Source organism: Carassius auratus, chromosome 38 (genome assembly GCF_003368295.1).
Source record: "Carassius auratus strain Wakin chromosome 38, ASM336829v1, whole genome shotgun sequence".
Classification (NCBI taxonomy): Eukaryota; Metazoa; Chordata; class Actinopteri; order Cypriniformes; family Cyprinidae; genus Carassius; species Carassius auratus.
This window is the reverse complement of record NC_039280.1, coordinates 6875064-6899998: the sequence shown is the minus strand read 5'-3', so window position 1 is coordinate 6899998 and position 24935 is coordinate 6875064. Positions and strand designations below refer to the sequence as shown.

General features: G+C 36.8%; 1 protein-coding gene across 2 annotated transcripts; it reads left to right on the top strand.

The window, feature by feature from the left end:
* Positions 1-13747: 13747 nt before the first annotated feature.
* fgf8a (fibroblast growth factor 8a) lies at positions 13748-19372 on the top strand. Of its 2 annotated transcripts, none has more exons than XM_026223736.1 (5): positions 13748-14469; positions 14556-14592; positions 15296-15443; positions 17155-17261; positions 18275-19372. In XM_026223736.1, the coding sequence occupies exons 1-5, from the start codon at positions 14438-14440 to the stop codon at positions 18548-18550; spliced, it is 600 nt and encodes a 199-aa protein (XP_026079521.1). In that variant the 5' UTR covers positions 13748-14437; the 3' UTR covers positions 18551-19372. The 2 variants fall into 2 exon arrangements, with proteins under 2 accessions (XP_026079521.1, XP_026079520.1); XM_026223735.1 differs by having other exon boundaries at positions 13759-14469; positions 15263-15443.
* The last annotated feature ends 5563 nt before the right edge of the window (positions 19373-24935 follow it).

Sequence of the window (24935 nt, the reverse complement as noted above, 5' to 3'; positions counted from 1 at the left end):
CTGATTGACATATGAAGGGTGAGAGAGAGAGAGAGGGAATGCTTGTGGAATGCTGTGTCGTTCCCAGTCCTGTCCTTCCAGTGTCTTGCATTTTCCTTCCTTCTAGGTGCATTTCTGATGGTAGGCTACTAAAAACTGCTTGGTTTACTTAGGTTATAAAATTAGATTATACAAATAGAATTTAGCATAGAAAACAATGTGTATTTCTCATGCAAATTTTTTTTCAATATTAATTTTTTTTGTATTATTACATAAGTAACCATATCCTAACCATAAAGTGTAATCAAATATTATAATAAATAGTAAATATATATGGTTATTAGAGATTAAATATAAACAAAAGAAACAAATATTTCTTCATTATCTACTTGAAATTTAATTTTTGATAAATACTGATTACTAAATATATTGCTAATTTACAAATATTTTAAAAAGCTGATATAGAAAACCATTTTCAAATTTGTTTTTTTGTTTTTGTAGTTAATTATCAGTTTGATAATCTTCAGCATTCATATGCCAACATCAATTTAAGAAAAAAACTTTAAAAGAATATTAAAACAATTTATAGAGAATAAACTGTATTAATAGCATATAGTGTGTGTGTGTGTGTGTGTGTGTGCATGCATGTATGTATGTACATATGTGCATGAGCAAATATACATATACAATAACTAATCAGCAACTACACTTAAAAATACTTAAATTAAACAGAACACAAAGGTACTGACGCATAAAGTAGCAGTTCTCATTCATCAAGGGTTGTGTTGACACATTTAACAAGTCCTTGTTGAATTTAACAAGCCCTCTGTTCAGTTGGCAATCCAGCAGCACTTGATCTCTGGCCTCCATGAATGAGCTAGTTAGCCATATCACTTAATTGGGCCTAATTGAACACGCATCATATACAGCTTTATCACACAAACTATGGCTGCTCGGGAGATAAGAGCTCCTCAGTGCTCACTGACTATGTAGTCCCTGTAATCTGTTGTTAGAGACCCTTCACATCCTTTTCCTCGTTTATTCAAATCTTATTGTCCCATATGTACAAGAGTGCAACCAGATGACTGCTATAGGGAGTCAACTTAAAGACCATTTGTCACAAAGCATAGCAAATAACAACAACAAGCTATAATAATAAGTACAATAACAGTCACTGTTTAGTGAATTGTACTAGCTTGATATTCTATTGACACTGTTAGTTTACATGGGAGCTTGTATGGTCTTATTTAGATATTCTTGTAGGTGGTAGCAAGCCTGTTTTAAGTTACCAAAATTCTCAGCTTGCTCAAAACATGATCACATATTATTTTAGCGCTTAAGGCAGAGTCCAGTGGATTTATTCTGAGGACTGCATGGCGTGTAATTGGTTCCCCAGGTTGTCTGTATAGGTAACATCTTGTTTCCATGCTAATGATGCTGTAGTGTGGTTTTACAGCTGCAGAGGGACAGCAGAGGTTACGGGGTCAAGGAAGGCGTGAGGGTGGCAGGGGATCCCCATGCTTGTGTGAGACTGACCCCAGAACAGCCTATATACACTGGAGGTTTTACAGCCGAAACATTTGTGTTATCTGGCGTTAGTTGCACGTGGTGTTATGTTAACCTGACTTATGACTTGAAATGGCATGAGAGAATTTGGCCATTCTCTCATCTGTGCACACTTTTGCAGACCCGAGCACAGTCGCTTTATGATTATTTCTCGATTTTAGCTCCAGATGCAAAAGCGGATAGCCTATGTGTTTTGGTGGCTACTAGATGGACATTTGTCAAAGTGGCCACAAATGTGTTCTTTTATCGGCTTCTGAAAATGGGCACACTGTGAATTACATACTGTATCCAGTGATCATCAAATGCAAACAATTCAAATGTGCATATGGGCCTGACATACTATGTATGGAAAAATAATTATGACATCCTTTGAAGAGGACTAAAACCAGCACTCTCTACATGCTATTTTCTCCTTTAAACTTTGCCTCCCCTTTCAGCAAGATTTGCACCTTCTCTGCTTTTTCAATCTGTTCATTCTTTGAGTCTGCCCTAACTCTGCTTCCGACCATTTCTGTCCTTCTTGCTTACGGCTGATCACTCCTGGTTGTTTTCCACATTCGTGTTATTTTAGTGGCCTGATCTGATGTCCTAATCCCCTTGTCTCTCTTTACATTTTTGACAGAGACAAGTGACTATTCATCAACTATGAAGTTGTTTTGTGAATATGGGATGGCAAATCAGTTCATTCAAATGTATCCACTGCAGCCGTGTGTACATTTAATTAGCTATGCAAGTATTATTCATTTCTAACTGTTAATTTGAATGTCTGTAGACACCAGTTAGAATCAAGCGAGTCACCATCAAGCCAAAGACATCTCCATTTTCCTGATTATAATATAGTTTTATTTAAAAATATATTATTATTAATTGTATTAATATGGATATCTTTTATAAACATAGCCTATACTATTCTTAATTAATAATGATGTTATTTAATTATAAAGTGATTACAATAATGGCTTTATATTCTAAATTATTTTATATAATTATATTTCAAATGTTTTTATTTACATACATTTTATTATTGTTTATTTAATGTATTATATAATGTATTTATAATGTAATATTGTAAATGTATACAAATGTTTCATATTTGGCGTTATATAAGATTGCCCCCATACATGCTAACAACAGAAAAAATCCCAAAATATCATGATCTCAAAATCCATTTTACGTTGAATGCTTTTCACAAAGTGAAACAATCTCAGGCAGAAAATGAACTTTAGTGAGCATGTGTTGAGTATCATCATTCTCGCTTATTTATGTTTTAAGAAATTTACGTTGTGTTAAAATTGCCCCCTTATATCCCCTGCAATAGGTATTTTGGTGTCATAAAACTTTCAAGAATTTTGAAAAGATCTGCCACGGTACGATCCTGGATCTGTTATCGACCATGGTGTTTATAGTCTTAGGAAAACACAGCCATATCTCTTCTTGTGTCTTATGGTTTGTGTATTGTGGACAGTCTGTATTTCTCTGCCTTTATCTGTGTATGTTAAACTTTCCAGATATGAGCTGAAGAGTGTGTCAGACAAGACACTATGAGAAGAGGCCTCCGGCGGAAACATGATCCAGCATAAGGGAATCTCTCTCTCTCACTCTGTCATCCTGGCCAGAGAAGATTGAGAGACGAGTCGGATTCCCTGTGGGCCACTGAAATCTCTTTCTTCTTTGCCCCTGCCTTTTCCCTCTCTTTCTCATTCTGCAGTAGTCACCCTCACCCTAACCCTGTCCTCACTTAAAAAGACAAGATTTTTTAATAGCCCAGCAGAACGGCTGTTAAATGCATTGATGTATGACAGGGAGAGAAAGAGAGGCTGTCACGGACAAACAGACGGTCGGAGGAACAGAAAAATAAAGAGCAGGTAATTAGGGTGGCATAACATGGGTGTTTAAAAAGATAAAGAAGTTGAGATGTTTTGACTGTAAAGAAAGAAAGTGAAAAAATAGGAAAGACATCCAAATAACAAAAGAGGTATCTGCATTTGCAGACTTCAAATTAGACAAATATTTCATAAACAAACACACAAGGGAACTTATGAATGAAAAACATTCCGGTGCTGCAGAAATCCATGGAGTTGTGTTTACAAGACTGTAAATCACGTTTCGCTCAAGAGATAGCAGCCATGTAACAGTTCAAAGAAAAGAGAGCCAAGAGGACAATAAATACCATTCTACCATGATCTTGTGTTCAGATGTTCTCAAGGACATGTCATTTTTCAATGTATAGTCTTACCATTTGTTCAAGGTAATCTGTTCAAATATACAGAAAATTCAATTTTGCCAGAGCCAGAGGAAAGTATGTCATTGCTGCTCATTTTACTATAATATAGTGTAAACAAATAAAACTTTGGCATCAAATATAACAATTTATAGGTTAATGGATGTGCATAGCCTACTTATAATTTCTCTGTGTGTGGCGTTTGGTAAAAACAAACATGAAAGTACGTAAGAAATATTTTCCATTTGTGTTTAAATGGTTTTATAGCCCAGTAAAATATAAAATAAATTACCTCAGTTTTCCACCTCAATGAACGGTAAATGTAGCCAACTTCATCCAAGTGACCCATAGGAGGAATCGTTTCACTATCCATGTGTAGAGAAGTTCGTAAAGTAATTCATTTGCTCATTTGCGTTTGGAACGAAGTAGAAGAACAAGTAGCATTCCCTTCTCACAGAGCCCTTGAAGAGCGCGGTAAGTTTGGAATTTGCGCCGAGTCACTGGCGACAGTCGTTAGAACTTTTACCGTAGTTACGTATGCGGCTTCGTCAGTAACGGCCTTAGAGCGCAAATCACTGATTTCTACAAGCAACATTGAACAAACCCATGAATCGTGATATCGAGTTAGCAAACAAATGACTGTAAAGAAGCGGTTCTTTTTAATGAATAAGACAAAAATGTTTTACAAAAGTCTCAAACTCCCTCGTGAGTAACTGGTTAACTCAATTAGCTACATCACAACGGTCATTGGACAGCTGCGAAATGAACTGTTTTCTTTACAAAAGTTTAAAATATTATTATTAACATTGTGTTATTATTAATTTACTGGTGAGATACAATTTAAATAAAATGCAGTTTATACTGTAATGTGGGTGATGTATAAATTATTTGACTTTGAGAAATATCAGAGTAGCCTAATACTGTTATGGCTGGAATACTCTACAATCTGAACAGATCTGAAAACATAAGGCATCAAATGTACAGACTTAGCAAACAGTCATAGAGGAAAAACTTTGCATCTTAAGGCTGGAGTGGACTCGACCTTTTAACGATTTTAACACATCATACACTTACCGACTTTGTAGTAAACACAGAGGAAAAACCTGGCCAGCATAAACTAAACGACTGAGGATCTTGCACTACTAGACTTTAAAGTAGTTCCCATCACAACAAACTCACGTAGAAATATGCTACTTGTTGCTAGGAAAAGCATATCAAATGAAAACAAAGTATGTGTTCTAAAATCATCTGAAAGTATCAAATATGTTTGATATCTTCCAGCTAGATGGAGTAATGGTCTAAAGCCAAAAAAAAAAAAAAATCTGAGTCTGTGACCAACATACACTATGCTATTTTCTATTAAATCTATCAATTCAAATCTGCAGACCAGCTCTGGCCTAAGACAACTAGCCTCAACTTCTCCAGACTACAAATCTGGGAAAAAATTGTGTAGTGTATTCCAGCCTTAAATTGGAAATCCTTTGACTGGATTAAATCAAAGTCTGAAGCTAAAAAAAAACTGAATCTGTGACCATCATACACTACATGATTTTTAAATTATTATTAAATCTGTCAACTCAGATCTGCAGACGAGCTCCGACTTTCGGCAACTAGCCTCAACTTCTCCAGACTGTAAATCTGGCCAGAAGTTGTATAGTGTATTCCTGCCTTTAAAAAGAGTGACAGAATGCACATATACAATCAGTATCAACTGTAATTTTATCAAATTTGAAATTTGTTCAGTCTGGAGTCCTGCTTATTAAACATTCAAGAAGAATGTTTGCTGATAAAACTTGCTGAGGTTTGTCCATCTCTCCCTTTCAGCATTCTTTGAGGCCGTTTTAAGTGATGGATTCCACTAAGAATCCTGTTTGTGGTCAACAAATGATTCCTGATCCAAAAACACTCTATAACTGTCCTCTGGAGTTAAAACCCGGAAAAAGCTACGGAACTGAAATCCCAAACATCATGACCAAGTTTCCTTCCGGATGTCCACGATCACAGCCGCCGCCCCCTTCACCGGATCTTACGGACAAACTCGGCAAACCACACAGGCAGGCCACACTGTCATTCTGCATTCAAAACTTACACGGTTCCTCTGTTTCATTGTGCTGAACTTTATGCTGTGGTAGCTGGTGGCAGCTTTAACAATACGGCAACAAAAACACTGATTTAGTCTGCAGTCAGAGTCAAAAGTCTACACGCAAAAAGTCTGCTCTACACTTTAATTGTTGAGCCCAAACATATTTCTAACCAGGTTTCTAACCAGACTTTTAGAAAAGTTACAGAGCAAGTGATAGACTGAATCTCTTCAGACACATTTGTGATTTTAATCAATGAAATGCCTCCAGCACTACCTCATATTGGCGGCCTGTGCTAGCCTAAAATACATTTGGAAAAGTGAAAAACTTCCTTCACTCTGTGGCTTTAAACCCACGCAAGGCTCTGCAATGGCATTTGCCAGCCAGCCAGGAACAATTTCCCACGCTTATACCTCTCTTCGCCGACAGAAGGAGCGGCTGTTGGCTGTGCCTTGAACAGCCTTCCTGAATCCTCGCTCTCCTGTGGCAGCGTGTGTCGTTTTATGTCTAGCTTAAGCCTGAGCAGTTATGCCGCCATAAATTTATCCATTTCAGACATTCAGTCACTTCTCTCAGCTAATATCAAGCAGCAGTGACCCTCATGCCTCTATGTTGTGTGTGTGTGTGTGTGTGTGTGTGTGTGTGTGTGCTGGTCATGTATTGTAATAGCAGAACAAAGATGTAAAAAGCAGTCGGTGAAGGAGGGCAGGGGGAATGGATGGTAGATGGAACACATAAATATGCTGGGAGCAGGGCAATGTTTGGCATGAGTCCAACGTTACTTTCTCACAAATGGAGGCCAGACACCAGCACCAGGCGTGTGAAAAATAATGAAACAGTAACAATGGGAAGCACAGCTTTGCTCTGCATGGCTGTGATCAAAGCAGCCGAATCACAGATTTAGGTTATAAAAGTAGTTAAATTTTATAACTCATCCTTAAACTGTAAAAAAAAAAAAAAAAGGTAGGTTGATGTGTGTTTTATAAACAGAACTGCAGTTAATGCTATTAACTGTTTCTGACGAAGTTGAAAATGGTGAACAATTGTTCACAAAAGCAGTTTAAGGATAAAGTAGCATTTCTGTGCCATGAATTTGAGAGAATCAGAAGAAGAACATTTATGTGATGATACTGGTCTGATGGTATTTCAGTCACATGACTTAAGGTGAAAGCGGAGGAATAACTAGGAATATATTTGGTAGATGTGTTTCAAATGTGGCCTATCCACTGTTAAAAATAAGAAATGTTTTCTAAACACAAAAACAACATATTATTATGTTTTCTGAAAGAACTGGAGTAGGCTAGTAATGGCTGATAACAGTTTTGCCATTACAGGAATCAATTCAAGAGACTTTTTCCAAAAACATTATAAAATCTTACCAACCCCAAACGTTGAACAGTAATGTATTTATCTAACTTATTTTTCATTCTCTGAAAATCATGTCTAAAAGTTCTGTTTGTGTTCATCTATTACTATCTAGGGAGTAAAATGTGCAACAGCTTTTCTTCGGTCGTGATCTGGGAGGCCAGTCTGCATGTGTGTGGTGTGTCCAGTGACAACCTAAACCTGGTTTTTGGATGACTGTTGACCTTCACCTCTTTACCAACCAAGTCTCTTAAACAAGGCGTGACGCGGCTCTTTAAGTTACCACCCAGGACCCAAGGCTGCCTGCAGCTCAGCGTGGCTGATGGATCTGAGTGCAGCCGCCAACCTCCAATCACCCCAGACACGAGCCCCAGGACCCCACACCACCCCACGGTACAGCTCTGTCACGCACACACCAAACAGTTAAAGTGACATGCAAAGAAAGAAGTAGACGTTGGAGAAATTCAAAAGGTAAAATATTATTTTGCTCAATTCCAGGCAGCAGATCAGACCTTATGTGCCTCAATACAAACAGCTGGCGCACGATCAGTATGAGTGGGCAGAGTGTTAGATGTTGATACCATATTTTTCAGAATGCTCATATGGAATATGTATTAGTAACATATGTTCAATGAGAAAAGACTTATATCAGGTCAAACTCAACGGGACTGTGAAACAACCACAGACTGTAAGTATGGGAGTAAACTGCTGTAGTATGTGTAGGTAGAGATTTTCATAAGCAGATGCCAGTGAAATTCTTTCTTCCATATGGATATATCTTCAAAAAGGTATTTCAAGATATATAGTAGTCAACATCTGTAGTGGATGAAAACAGTTAATCAAAGTTGTCCTAAGACAAGAACGCTTTTAGGTTTAAGGACAACTTTGATGAAAGGTTTTTATCCACTTTAAATGTTGACTAGTCTATTAAAACAGAAAACTGTTATTTAAAATTGCAAATAATATTTCACAATATTAGTATTTTCGGTATTTTTGATCCAATAAATGCATCCTTGATGAGCCTAAGAGACATTAAAACATTCAAATTGATACGAGAAACTGAAGAACATCTTCAATGAATATTTAAATGGAATTGCAGTAGTATATGGAATATTAGATAATTAATGCTTCTGTTTAAAAAAAAAAAAAAATCGCACCCGGTTCAGTTTGACCTTTTTGGATTCTAGTGGTGGGCAGCTTCGGCTGATTTCTAAATAACTTGTGATTTTCCTCAACAAGTTTTAATCTCATTAAACGTTACACAAATTTTACATTATTCATGATTTGTTTTTGCATCAATCATATGACATATAGACTTCTCCTCCCTTTTCAGCAGGACTGTTTAAAGAGCCTTCATGGTGGTATGATAAGATAATGAGCCATCGATATATGCTGGGGCAAGGGGTGATTGCGTATTTGCGCTTTAATCCACCTTGTGCGGTTCGAACCCATCGACACAAATGCAAACATATGTGACGGCCTGTGTCGCAGGCGATCACTATGACATTACTCTTTGGAGATCATTAGCTGGTGTTGGGCCAATTACATTCTTTGCATACTGAACTAATCTGTGGCTTTGCTGTCGAGGTTCCTCACCATTAGTGTGTTTGCTTATCCATTTCCTTCCCTCCCTCCAATTAACATGTCCCTCATTCTGGGTTTGCTCTGCCAGTGTGTGTTGCTGTGACGCCTGTCCATCACCCTGAGTCCCTCTGAAAGGACACTTTAAAAGTGAGAACAATGCTGCCACCTCTCAATCACAGCTGAGTGGTATTGGTACTTAAATGAGTGTTCTTCCCTGGGGTGTGTTTTGTCTTGCTGGGTTTCTTGGCCTGCTCTGTGATGAATCTTAAATGTAAGCAGGGCTGTCGTGCGTTACCGTGGCGAGGGCTGAGGCGAGACAGGCGTCATCAGTGATGTGGATTGACAAGCGCGGGGTTCCAGTACAGGGAGTCTCTCATCCACCACTCTGCCCCTCCTGCACTTTTCTCTGGGCCCTCTGGAAGAGCCATCAGGCCCCAGAGGCACCCAGCAGGCAGCCTACTCCCTGCAGCCAGGCACAGGGCCTGCCTGCCCTCCTCTTAACCCCAGGAGCATCGACAGCCATCCCAACCACCGCAGGGGTCCTCTAGCCCAGCCCCCTGCTCTTCTCCCTCTCTCTTCTCTGCTTTTTCTTTCCCTCCTTCTTCGATTTTTTTTCTACTTAACTAAAGCTCTGACACTTGTTCTCTGTCTACCAGACCCCCAGTGCTCTCATTTTTTCTCTCTCATTCAATTCCAATTTAAAAGTACTTTATTGGCATGATTGTTTTCACATGCAATATTGTGAAAATGTTATACACAGAACATGTAATGAATAAAAAAAGATACATTATACATATACATAAAAATATGTGTATATAATAGACATTATCAACAAATTCTAAAGAAAAAAAGAATATATCTATTTGTAGAATTAATAATACTGGAAGTTAATAAAAAACTTGAACTAGTAATGTCACTCCTCAAATTTAAAAACAAACACTTAATAGACAGGAAAAAAAGTTAAATATATTTGATATTTTTAATATATTTTTGATTCGTTTTTAATTTTACAATGAAATGTATAAATATGTATTAAAGAAAAAAACAGAGAGATTTCTCAAAATATAATGTTTTATAATCCACAGAATGAAGAAAGTCATACAGGTTTGGAACAACATGAGGGTGAGTAAATAATGATATAATTTTCAGTGTGAACTGTCCCTATCACTATATTTCCTAACTTTACTATTCTCTTTATACTTCTATATTTCTTTTTACTTATTTTCTCAGTGTTTAAAAAATGCATTTAATGCGTGGAAATACACAAGTAACAATGACAGAAAAGAATGTACGACTGCCATCAGGTCTGAAAAAATGTCAGTTATTCCAGTAATTCCACTCTGGCACCTTGCCCACATCAGACATGGTTGTCAACACTTCAGGAGAGCTATGTGCTTTCCAGGAGCGCCATTCCATCCTCCACATATCTGCCTTTCTCTCTTGTCTTTCTCTCTTTACAGATCCAATCCATCAAAAGAGATACGTTTTTTAAGGGCTGAATCACTTTTAGAAATGTTTGGTCATATAAAACTAATCAAAACTGTAATTTCCATTGAATATTTAAAACCAGAAGATAGCTATCGACCAAATTGTTGGCAGAAGCATTGCATTAGGGACATTTAAATCCAATTTAGAATGAATTAGCATTATCTTGTGCTTGTTTAATAGTGATTACTGCATTGAAAAGTCTCAAATGAAATCCATGTTACACTAAAGAGAGATATTATGAGATATTTATAGTAAATCCTTCTGCAAAAATTCATTTTTTCTCCTTCAGGTTTGTTCTTTTGTATTCAGGTGTTTATGTTTTTGTGCAAATGTGTGCAGCAGGTTGACAGCAGCTCATCTGCAGATTAGTCATCCTGCAGTTGATTAGGCAATGAGCAACAGACAGTTAGACACAAAGTTAACCAGGAGCCCAGTTCTGCCTCAGGCTGTGCTGAAGTACTCAGCCATGGAATGAGATGGTTGACTTTTCAATGCTCCATTAATATCGCTCCACTTAAACACCAAGCCCAATGTATACAAAAAAGAAAGAACGAAAACATGTCATGTCCCGAGACAGTACCAGAAGAAAGCAAGGAAGTATTTCCTTTAAAAGCAGAGATATCACCGTGTTCTACTACACAGATCAATTGCTCATCACAATTGCTCACAAATTAACATTAAAACAACACTTCAGAGAATTGTTGATTGGCAAAATGGACATGCACATATGACATAAGGCTATATTTGTTCTAATAAGACATTATAGTTTGTCAAATAAATGCATCGTTTATGGAACAACATTTTGCTGTTTGTCTATTTATTCAAAGGTATGTTCAAAGGTGTCCTATGATGTTGCTAAAAATAACATGTTTTTGTGAATTTGGTGTAATGAAATGTTTATGCGGTTTATGGTTAAAAAAACGCATTATTTTCCACATACTGTACATATTGTTTCTCCTCTATGCTCCACTTTTTTTAGTGCGTCATTTTTTACAAAGCTCATCGGTCTGAAAAGCGAGGTGTGCACTGATTGGCCAGCTATCCAGTGTGTTTTGATTGGCCGAAATGCTATAACTATACTGTGATGCGTGTCCTGGTCAGAACACTGGCGTAACAAGACAAAAACAGTAACACCCATTACAAACGAGACATTTGTTGCATCCAGTGGGGACATAATTACGGATTATAATGATTTATACTGTCTTTTCCATTGCATCGTGGCGCGTAAACATAAAACCATGTTTGCAGTTGCGATTACAGAAACAACAAACAAGCGCTACTCTACACTGCTTAAAACTTGCGTTTGAATTGTCAGTGGCATATTCTTTCAAAATGTAAACGTACTTACAGTAGGTCAGAACAGCCGGAAATGAATCCTCTCTCCAAGGATCAGGAAACAGTCCTCCATAAAATGTGCTGCACACTGAATATTTGGGTTGAACTGATCTGGAATAGTGTTGTAGATACAACTTAATCACTAATTTCTAATTGTGTCCTCTTTTGAAAAAGCAAAACAAAGTATTTTTGCTTTTACAAAGAAACAGCGTCTCCACAACATGGCGCCGGCGGCAACAGCGAGAATCAAAGTTATGCCTGCTTTCTTTGCATGAACATTTGGGCTGCATTAAGCAAATCTTCCCACACAATGATGTAGACATGTGGGGGCGTGTTAAAACATGCTGTTTTAGGGGGGCGTGGACAAGTCTTAATTTTGATAGGGAATATCTCTTTGAGTTTGAGACTTTAGTCTTTGCAACTTTAGCGATCTTATCTATGCATGAACAACTTGTAACACTCCAAAGAGAAAGGAAAACTTGAAATCGCATCATATGACCACTTTAATATGATTTATATAAATATAATTAGAATCCCTTATTGAATCTCATTAGTCATGTAGAATAGGAAGAACTGTTGTGTTGTAACATTTTGTTTCAACATCTGTAACTCAAACTTTCAAATAGTAATATTGCATTATCTGCCACAAATTAGTTTAAAAATCCATTATTAATCTCTAAATTGTGTAGATTAAGGTCAAATACAAAGAGTGTTGCTTTTTCCTTATTAATTTGACTGCTTTTAAGACCAAATAGAAAACAATAGTTTTACATTTTCTGCTTGAATTCATTGAAGTACGCTAATCAATTTTTCTTCAAAATATTTCAAAAACACACTTTAAACATTTGAAATAATAACTAAAAAGAAAATATATTTGGAAACAAATATAGAAATACATAAAACGTTTTCCGACCTTAATTTATGAAAATATATAGGCTATAGATTGTACCTAACACCTGCAACAGTTTTGAGTTTCGCCCTCTTGTGGAACAAAGTATTGTTGCATGGGATATTTCACAGCTGATATTCCTCATATTAATGCTTAGTATAGATTATCGTAGTCCATTTAGTATTCACACAAAGAGGAGGTGTTTGTGGTGACAGCACGCGCAAAAAAAATAATTATTACGATTATGGCATTTTTGATGACATTTTAAGTAATTGCTGATGAAATAAGTTTCACTTGTAGATATTTCCCTTTTCATCTTCAACATTTCATTTGACGGGCGTGGGCAATAAGGCATTTAACCGTTTAAAAAACTGCGATTAAGGGGCGACCTCTCTTGAGTGATGGTGGGCCATCAGAATGAACCCTGATGTTGGGTTTTGAAAAGTAACATAATGGAGGGTGGGGCTGATTTATTTTGACGTTTAATTGGTTCAGATTAGAAATATATTGATCGACTTGATGCTTTTTTAATTATTTTTTTAATTTATTTAATTATAATGTTTTTATTATTATTTGTTTTACTAATTGTTTGCTACTGATTTTTTTTATTTAGACTATAATTTGAAGTAGCCTATATATTTAGGACACATTAAATGCATTTAAATTACATTTCAGATCAGTTGTTAGTAAGTATTGTGCCTGATTTATAATATAATGTAGCCTAACATGAAATAACATATCAGAGCCTATGCCATTTAATTACAGATTCTTGCAGACTTTTATGTGAGTTTAAAGTGCATTGTCAGTGCTTGACGAGAAATGGGACACTTCACACCTGTGTTATCCTTCTGATGTTTTAGGGATTTTTCTTCTGAGAAGAAAAAAAAACGCTAATCGTCTGTAATCCTTTTAATATGTCTCACACTTTCCTTTTGCAATACACAAGTCAGTGGCAAACCAGTTCTACTGCCTTGCACAATAGCCTCGGTTTCAGTTTTGAAATCAGAATTCACAAATTTTAACTACTTGATGTTTGATTATTGTAGGTTTGTATGATAATATATATTTTATTATTATGTTGTTGTTTATATAGCCTATATGTTTTATTTGTCATAGCTTGTTCAGTAAAGTCCTAAATGAATGGTTGTAAATAACTTGACGTTTTATTATTAACCGATGAAAGCGCGCTACTCTAAACTCTTCCTAGTGCTTATGGACTCAGGTGAAGGCATAGCCTATTTAAAAATGGGTTCGGGACGGGGGTTTGGGTGAGACCCCCCTGCTTTTGTTCTATTGAAAAAGGGGGCTTGTTCCTCCAGGACCAACCCTACCATTTTAACCAGGGGTGTCAGCGCGAGCGGGGTTGACATTGGAGACATACTGGCAATGGAAGAAGAGGAGGGGATAAGAGAGTCCAGCTGCACTGCTTCTTGAAGAAAGCTCATCAGATGCACTGTCCTTCCTCCTCTGACTGACATTCACGCAGGAGTCAGACTGGATCAAACGTCAAAGGATCTATTTCTGCAGCGCTCCTCACCTTCATGGAGCACGGGACCCGAGTCTCTATGATTAGGTGCATCAGAAGCTTTTTCGCTAAAACTTAAAAAGTAAATCGTTTACATGCTGTGAGTTTTGCGTTAAGTGCACTTATTTGTTATTTTCGTTCTTATGAAGGAAATCCAGTAAGTGCTTATACTTGTCACCGGTGTCGGTCTGGAAACAATCCTGGATATTTTTCTGCCTCTGAGCAGCAGATCTCGTAATTTGCCAGTTAATCTGTTCATCATATGTTGCGAGTCACAGTTTGGATACCAGCGCAGGACTTTATACATTTAAACGGGAAAACTTGATTTTTTTATTATTTTTTTATGTTTGCAAATAAGGCTACACACATTTTTTTCTTCTGTGAGGCCCTTCCATTCCAGCAACATGAGGCTCATACCATCACGATTGAGTTATCTGTAAGTATATTTCCTTTAATATTTGTTTTCACACATTAACAGCTTCGCTTTCAGAGTCTAATGTGAGATTTTGTCCCTTCTTGCAGATTCCTTCACCTCTTTGCGCTCTGCTACTATGCTCAGGTATGTTTCAGCATCTTTAAATATGCTTTTAACTGCTATTTTTTAATCTTTCTTATTTTCATTTGATTACACATTTTGTTAGAGAAACTGTAAAGCACTATTACTCTAATATATCAAGTTCATACTAAGCCTAAATAATATAGCTACAGAGTGCGCGCGCTCCTAAATTAAGATATATATTCTATTTAAATATACAGTTGTTTTGCATAGAAATGCATGTATAGCCGTTAAATTAAAAGGCACTAAAAGGTATAGGATGCGATGGGAGAGGATGTTCTTATCAGATGGGTATCACAGTGGGCGCCGTAACCTGGCAGGTAACACTAACATACTGGCACAGGCGCGTGGGCATGAGCGCGTGAAAGTATGCCAGCCTTGAGTCAGTGATGAAACAAGTCGTGGGGACATAATAACATAAAGGGCTCGACTTAAGCGTTTAGGACAGTTTGGCTTTGAAATGTAATTTATTTTAAGCCACAAACAACAGTTTTCCAAATAGCGCATTTCAAATCCCAAATTAAAAATTAATACGCACCCGTTTCTCTTTTCGATTGCATTTGGCCTATTTTAAATTATTATATCGGAGCGCGGTATAATTTATAGACCCGTATGAACGCATTATGAAGCAGTTTGTGCAGATATTGATTATATGGTATTTAATTTCTGACAGGTAACCATTCAGTCCCCGCCTAATTTTACACAGCATGTGAGTGAGCAAAGTAAGGTGACGGACCGGGTCAGCCGTAGACTAATCCGGACCTACCAGCTTTACAGTCGAACCAGTGGCAAGCACGTGCAAGTTCTGGCCAACAAGAACATCAACGCCATGGCCGAGGATGGTGACGCTCATGGTAAGAGCATCTCATTATTTATCTTGCACAAAATCATTTAATCTGTTTACACAAACCATGAAACCTTCTGTGACGCTTTTGCGCTTTGATGAATAATTTAGAATGCGTTTTGCATGTAAATATTTTGCTAAACACATTGAAGAACATGTTTAATAGGCTATGGTTCTATATATATGTAATATAATAAAAATCCATGTCATTGTAGGTTCTAATAGATTTCGAAGTGTCTAAAGCACAGCTACATAGATGTTTTCTGAAGAACTATGTGAAAAGGTCTTTGTGAACTATGGATGATATCAGGCTGTAAATGCCACTTCTGGGTCAAACTGGTTCTGTATTTATGTTTCTTTATTTTGTGGACATCTTTGGTACACTGCATTTGAATAATTGGGCATCTGGTCAGTTGGTGAAGTTAAAAAAAGCAGTGCAGTGCAAAAAAATGTTAAATGGATTTTAGATTGCTGAAGGTGTCTCTCGTGAGACATGCGGGTCTGGAAGAGCCATTAGAACTCATCTTACTTCAACCTTCTGAACATTTCCTGAAGAACGCTCGCTCCCCTCCTCTCCCGACCAGCTCAGGATGAAAATATGTCTAGCCGAATTCTGACCCTAATTTTTGCTTTCCATGGTCATTCGGTCCTGATGACAGATCTCATAGAGCCTAAATCTAACTGTTTTAAGTATATTTGATCATTAATGTGTATGTTTGGTTTTATAAAAACATACATCAATGATTGAGTGTTTTAATTATTTTTTGTTTAATATGATAATTTATAAAACCATAAGTTAAAATATTGTAAAAGCTTGCATTTTGCTTACATATTTAATTTGTTACTTTATACTTTACCCAAATCAGATATTTGTTACTTTACCTAAATCAGATCTCTGTTATTTGTAGTTCTCACTTATGTGGTTTCTCCACATGCAAACCCAGTAATTACCAGCTCTGTTGTGGTATTTTTGGAAACCTGGCTCTAGCTCTGCATGGTTTTGGTGACATCGATGTCACCTGAGCATGTTGTAGAGACAGCAGGGCTGTTAGTTCGGGCCAGTGCCTGGCTCCTGCTCTGGGCTTGTGGTTAGGCTCTTCACCAGCAGGTTATCTGACCCCCTCCATTTGAACCGTAACTCTTTACGATCACTCAGAGTACGGGGGCTGAATCAGAGAACGGCTGCAAGTGCTAATTCTTGGCATGGAGAATATCCATCATGGAAATTCAGTTTCCCTGCAAACACTGCCTTAATTTTCTTATAATACACCTGAACTGTTATTGTACATTTAATAATGAATAAAAAGTAAGCGCTTTTTAAAAGTATTATTGTATATTTGTATTTTTTAAGTGGTGAATTTAACTCAAATACTTGAAAAATGTTCTTTGTTTATTTTTTGCTACATGGATGACGTGATAAATATTCACATATTGTTTATGTACTTACATAAAAGGTAAAAAGTTGAAAATCATCCTTCCAGGAAGCCTTTGGTTCCTTCCAGAAGAATTGAAGTGCACATGTTTTTATCGTTCCACTAGAATTTAAGCTTTCATAAATCCTAAAGAGTAGTCCCTTTAGAGTTCACATATTTATGCCGGTGTGCATTTGTGCACGTGTGTTTACTCATGAAATTTTACCATTGATTGACTGATCATAATTTGGATTTTCCAAGTCACGGCATCTAATGAAAATAAAAAAAAATCTTCTTTCTTTTTTCCAGCCAAACTCATAGTGGAGACGGACACATTTGGGAGTCGAGTTCGAATTAAAGGAGCTGAAACGGGATTCTACATCTGTATGAATAGAAGAGGGAAACTGATTGGCAAGGTATGGTGAAAAAGTCATTAAATAATAATTTTGTCACTGATAATAGTGCTCAGTTTACATGTTCTGTTATAAACACACAGCATATGTTTCAGTCACTTTTCTGTTAGGATTGAAAGGTTTTGGATGAATGGACACCATTCAGTTGCTTGTGGATGTCCCTGATTTTATGATTATTAGGGAGATCATTCAAATAATCAAACAAGAGTTAGATTTTTATCTTATAGTGGGCACGAGACGTTTCTTGGTTATAGTGGGTAAAATCGAGTGTGAAGAATGGGATCTTTCTTCCTTTTTTAGCTGGCTACTCTTGTGGATTTGTGCCTTCTCCTTGCTGTGAATGGTAATAAAGTGGGATGGAGGTTCGTCCCCCACCTTCCAGCACCCTGCCAGGTGGACCATCTGCTTGGCACCCCTGATCTTATGCTATCTGACATATTGGCCGCCCAACGACAGCCTGCACGAGAGGGTTTTTTCTGTTGTTGGTTTTTATTGGTTGATATGCAAGTGTTTTGGATTTGAGATTTTTAACAGGCCATTTTGTTAAGAGGCTGGAGAAAGGTTTGGACTCCTGGTTTGGCTCCTTACCCCATTTGCATTTACTGGCCGGATAACGTTTAATGGTCCTGGTGTTATGAACGTACAATGATGCGATGCCTATAATAAAAGCAAAACTAGCTATACCATATAGTGTTTATATTGTTCAATGTCCTGGAGAAAGTAAAATATTACCATAATACCTTCTGGATTCAACATAACACGGTTTATGCCTATATAATGAACAGTAGAAGAACTATTTTTCTCAGAGGATGAATGCGCATCATTGGCTTCAAGTCATTGGCCTCTGCTGTCATTTCTCCCTCTTGATCTGGGATCGTAATGACTTAAGCATATGCTGTGTGCGTGTGGGGAAGCCCTATGTAAACTGGAGCAGACATTTCCAGAATACTTTTCGATAAGATTCATACTTCCCACTAATCAGGGGCTAAAAGTTTGTCTTTATCTTGTTCTCACAGAGAAATGGTCAGGGGAAAGACTGCATCTTCACAGAGATAGTCCTGGAGAACAACTACACAGCTCTACAGAATGTGAAGTATGAAGGCTGGTACATGGCCTTCACACGTAAAGGCAGACCCCGCAAGGGCTCCAAAACCAGGCAACACCAGCGGGAAGTCCACTTCATGAAGAGACTGCCCAAGGGACACCAAATCGCAGAGCACAGACCCTTTGATTTCATCAACTACCCTTTCAACAGACGGACTAAACGCACCCGCTACTCAGGAGAGCGCTGAAGAGTGAAGCCGGAGAAAAGGAGAGGACAGAGAGCGAGAGACTTTCTCAAACAATGAACAGACTCCTCTTGTGGACTCCTACAAACATTTTTTTTTTGTACTGAGCAACAATATACCTAACCTTTAGTTTTTTATGAATTTTCAGAAATAACAAAAAAAAAAGAAAAAAAAAACATCTCAAGAAAAAACAAAAAGAGATCTATTTTTGTACCCCTGACTTTTAGTACTGACCTGTGTAAGAGTATAGAAAAGTGGAGCACCGGACGAGTTAAGTGCTGACATTTTAGTAGTATGTGGACTTCATCCGTCTATCCTCTCTTGATCTGCTTTGGTTTCATTTGATTTTGATGGTTTTAGAGTAAATTCTAACTCTTCGTACTGCTGCTCAAGGGGACCTTGAAGGGCCTGAGAGAATGCACTGAGGACACAAGGCTGTATTCGGTTACACAGGCAGCCGGGGCACCTCTCGACCACCCAGCGATAAGATACCCAGCTCATCTCTCAGTAACCTCTCTGGTTCTTGATTCTGGAACTCTCTGGAGATAAACACGGTTAAAGCAAACAGAGCTTTAAATACATATTTAAATGTGGCAGCTAGATTTGAATTATCGCAGGTTTCCTACCGTGATTCAAACTGTAAATTCCAAGGTGTATAAATGCATTGTACTGACTGTAGGAAAAGCTTTTGTTCTTTGTTGCATTTCGTTTGTGTGTTTTTTTTATACAAATATAAATATATTTTTATTTGAGGATGTGTAAAATAATTTTAATGATGGAAATATTTATTTAAAAACCTGTAATAAATTTACCTTAGGATACTGACGTCTTTTGTCTAATATGTTCTGTTTTCATATGCTCTTAAAAAAATTATAATGTCGTTCCCAACTTTTCTTTGTTCTGTGGAACATACAAGAAGATATCTTTAAAAAAAAATTGTGGAAAACATCCATGGACTGATTATTTTGACATTTTTCTAAATATCTTCTTTTTGTTTTCCACAGAAAAAAATAAAGCCATACAGGTTTGAAATTATACAATGCTGAGTAAATAATGGCATCATTTCATTTTTGGGTGACTATCCCTTTAAGTAACACATGAAATAAGTGTTTAAAAAGGCTTCTATACATAGTTAAAATTGCCAAAGGGTCTTTTCCAGAAGCGTTCTAGACGTTCCAACGCCTCATCCATAGAAAATTAGGCCAGTGCGGTCTTTGAATGAAACAACTTGTCATTATGCAATAGCATCATAATAAATACCACCATTGTTTGCATAACCCTTCTGGTTAGAGACCATTACAGAGTGAGATGGAGATACTGGGTCTCTCCCCCCAGAATGTTTGGAATGGCACAGCTCAGGTCAACAGCTCAGTAGGACTGTCTCTCCAGGGGGGCTACACTGTTTGGTCTCTTCTCTGGTTGAACCGGACACACTACGGCTCCCTGGCCCCGTCTCCTCACCCTCGCTCAGGTGTTTTTATTTCATCTCAGACCTTTAACTCCCTGTAGCTTAATCTGATTGGAGGGGTATCTATGTTGTTCAGGCAGGGGTGCTGTGTGTTTGAGGACGGGGTTCCAAGGAGCAAAAAGCCAAGATCAGAGGGCAGCGTATAGAGAGAAAATGAGATCACTATCTTGCTGTTGTCCGTGATGAGGAAGATTATTAATGACTCCTTTCAGCCTGAGACATGCATTACTGCAGTTATAATGCTATGTAAATTACGATCAGAGGAGGCAAAAAAAATTACATTTTCCAATCCCTTTTTAATTAAATTAATTGCATCATAAAATTCTAACCCATTCAGCCAAAAATCATCCTCTAATTAGTGTTGGCTTAACACAGCTCATGCATCATTGAAAAACGTGTTATGCAGGTACATTAGCGAAGGCTGGCATTGTTTTTATGGTGCAATACGCCATGTGTTCTGCCTCATGTTATGCTAGTAGCTCAGCCAGGGTGCAGAGGTCAAACTCCTAGAAAGACCAGAGCTTCAGAATGTTTCTTTGACTTTCTTGTATGCCGGTTTAGTTCCATTCAGCTGTGATGGACCAACAGTGTAATCCAGTTCAATGGATGGTAATCAATTAAGCAAAAAAGCTTATTGACATTTCTAAATAAACTAATTAGGAGACAAACCGTACACGTTTTAAATTTAAAACTGACAAACAGAGAAGGGCAATGTTTATTTAAAAAGATTTAAATGAGATTTAAATAGAGATTTGAGAGATTTTATTTCATGATTTTTAAAAAGCGATTAGGAAACAATTCAACCACATTAAAATATGTACATGCACATTCAAAGTTATGTGTAGCACGTTTTACCAGAAAATACTATTTAAGTTTTCCTACAAAATGGCATGTTTATTTCAGTGTGTTACTAGCTGTCATAGTTTGTGAAATTTATCAGCAATCTCTGAGTGAAAATTCTTTCTACACATTTAACCTAAAACAATTTTTGTAATATTTATATTTGAAAAATGTATTTGTTACACCACATGACAATGTAAGCAAAGAAGTGAATTAAAAATGTGAAAAAAAACGAACTACATGGTGACCAGGAACTGGATTTAAAATACACCCCCAGACATTTTATGTCAAACCAAAAGATTTCATGCACTTGTTTGATGTCCCCCAAGCTTTAAGTTTGGTGGTAGTCAAATGAACCACCGGTACCACCAATTGACTCTCAGTTTTTTTCACAATGATGACATCTGCTATTGATTAACAGACCTTAATAATTTGCCACCATTATTCTTCTTTATCAGGTCTCAGTTTCCCCTGAAATGTGTCTCCATGACCATAAAGTTGTAAGAAACCCAGGGGATCCAGCAGGTTGTGGGAAAAATCGCACCTTCTGTGCAGCTTGTGATGCCATGCAAATGAAGAGCAATTCCACTGAGAAAGAGAGGACGCAAAACTGCTTTCATCCATTTTATTGAGCTGCAACCGTCATCCTTAACCCCTGATAAACAAACAGGGCTACCTTCTTAATTCGCTTAGGGAGCAATTTAGACTTGTACAAGCCCCCCTGCTGAACTGGCAGAATGGCAGGGGTGAGAGAATGGGATGACCCAGACCTCTAAGCTGCCTTTACTTCACATTCTGCCTAACCCTGGTCATAAAACCCTTCCTGCAAATTGGAGCTAAATGGAGGAAACATGGGTTGAAATAATGCAAGTCCACCTTGAGTGCTCTTTCTAGCACCCATACGACATCTGTAGTCTCTGCAGTGAGCAAGCCATTAAATGTCTATACTAAAAGTCTGAACTTATTGTAGTAAATCTGCTGAATTATTTCCCCACCAATTCACAGAAAAGAGAGGAGCAGTATGGTTTTATCAATGCAACAATGTATGAGATGGAAATTTAAGTTAATATAACAAGAATAGCAATACTATATTGGCTGTATTCCTAGAGCCAGCAGCCAATCACGAAGTTATAAATGACATGCAAACATTGTTCAAAGAGAAGATGGGACATGACAATTTGACTGTTTGTATATGGGACATATGGAGAAACTGTTGCCTTTTCCAATTGGAGCTGGAATCTTTTGTTTGCCCATGCATTGCTAAGGCTTATTGTCTGAATGATCTGAACAATTACAGGCTAAATGTGTTTGCCAGCCACACAGAGCACCCTGCACCCCTCTAAAAAGATCAAAAGGGAAGATTCCCCCTCCTTCTTCATCTCCTTTCTGTCATGACAATTGAGCTGGAAAGCCAACCATAAATGTTTTTTTGTAGAACTTCCAGTATATGCGACACAGTTATCCAGATACCTGAATTTCAGAGGTTAATAATTTGAAGAACAACGTTTCAACTACAGGAACTGTTCGCACAATTATGTAATTATTACAATTTTTTTTTATCTGTCAAGCCTCTAAAGGGGGAAAGTACCATTATAGGAGTCTGCATGACTAATGCACCATATTCCAAGTCATACAATGGCTTTGTATGAGAAACAGACAAAAATGTAAGTCATTATTAACTGATAATCTTTCCCTCCGGTGAGCTGTTAACTTGAGAATTGCTGTGACTGAATCAGTGAGTCAGTGACTTCAACTCAAGAACCGGATCAGTCCAAGTTGTGAATGAATCACTGGGAATGTTTTTAACAGGTTTAACAGATTCACTGAAAAGATTCAACTCAAAAGACTGCTCCAAACTGACTTAAACATCTCTTATGTTTATGTTTAATGTATCAGACAGAGATTTCAATGAATATAACTTCAGTTTTGTTGTTCTGTTGCATTATAGCACCTGAGACTTACAATCATTTGGAATGACATTAGAATGAACAAAATAATGACAGAATTTTCATTTTTGAGAAACCATACTGTTTTCAAAGGTTTTAAAGGAAATTAACACTTTTATTCTGCAAGCATGCATTAAACTGATCAAAAGTGATAGTAAAGATATTTAGAATGTTACAAAAACTCGATTTAAAATAAAATAAGAAAATGTATTACATCAAATGTATTTCCTGAAAAATTTTCCGCACAGTTTCCACAAAGATACAAAACACAAAATCTTTCAACACTGATGATAATAATAAAGGTTTCTTGAGCTCCACATCAGACTGAAGTAATGGCTGCTTGTTCAGATTTGTTAAAATATAACATAGAAAACAGTTATTTTAAATGGTAATAATATTTAATGGTGTTACGGTTTTTACTGTATTTTTAATTAAATGAATGCAGCCTTGGTGAGCATAAGATCCTTCTTTTAAAACATTAAAAAGTCTCACACTTCTGAACATTAGTTTAGTACCTAAAGCAATGTTCACTGACAAAATTTCCTATTGATATTTATTTAATTTCTATTTCCTTCTTGATGTTTTAAACAGCTTATGCACTCATTTTATTTTTTACCAAACTTCCATTGTTGCAAAATAGATTATCTATTGGTAAAACATGCAAAACATAGCAGTGAAGTCTGTAAACCATGCTTTCTATAGCAACAGAGAAAGAGGATGAGGCTGTTAAAGAGGTAATATATGTGACTCCATAAAGGAGATAGGGAAAAGTAAAAGGATACAGAGGTCTGCGTAACTTGGTCACCGCACTGAATGGACTGAGGTCAGGCCACCACTTTGGTTCAAACAAAGGCAGCCACCAAGTAGTCGCATTACTGACAATCACATACCATAACCTAGGATCAAATAGCCCCATTGTGGCACTAATATAAAAAACATGTTGTAGAATGACAAGCGGTGAATGCTTACATGAGATGGGGTCCTCTGTCAATTACAAGACACTCACCATACAAAAAGAAGAGGAAGAAGAAGAAAAACATCAAGGCAATTGAATGTGCCATAGAGTGAGGGGTGGACAAGCTAAGTGATTGGAGGACAGGCCGAGGGAAGAAAAGAACTAAATTGCATTCCACAAGCAACTGAGCATGTCTTCACAGAAATAACGTCTATAGAGGCACAAGAGATGAGAGGAGAAGACGAATAATAACAAACCTCAATTCTGTGTCTGGACAGTGAAATGCCTCTTTTATTGCATGTATTTTGGTTGTTCTGATAAATAGTTTCACAAATCTATGGAATAAAGCAATTACTTTCAAAAAATACCTTTATTGATGTATGCATTAAAACACGCTTTAAACGTGTAAAATAGCCATTCATTTTTGTTTGTTTTGTTTTCTTGCTTCTTCAATTTATAACCTTATAATGGTGTAAAATGGCTTGGACTACTAAATAAAATGAAATTGCATCTACATTATTTTTTTTTACCTTCTTTTTTAATAAAGCACTTAATTTTCAATGTTTTTTTTTTCTGTACATGCAACTTATTTTGAGGTTTGAATAACAATTTTAATGACTAATCTTATTATATTTGGTCAATTTAAGATTCTTTTTAAAATCTTTTTTATTGCAGTAATCTCATGAGCTTGAAATCATTGTTCATTAGAGAAATCATTAGAAATGAAACTCACATTTCCAAGGAATCATAATCCTTATCGTGCTCATCACAGACAAGACCACTATAAGAAACGTGTTATATGCTCTTTGTGAACATCTATATTCTTCATGGTAAAAAGTCCATACTTAACTTTTTTATTATTATTACTATTATATATATATATATATATATATATATATATATATATATATATATATATATATATATAGGCTAGGCCTAGCAAAATTCTTTAGAATCTATTGCCATATGCATCCCCAAATATTATGCATCTTACAGCTCGTTTTGGAAAAGATAGATGGAAGATATTTTTCATATGTTAATATAGTGTTTATACAGCACATTTTAAATGATTTCACAATTAATAGAGAGAGAGAGGGAGAGAGAGAGAACCATTATAATCAACAGCGACTGTTCATACATACAGCCTGAATGAAAGGTACCGCAGAAAACCGGATGGAT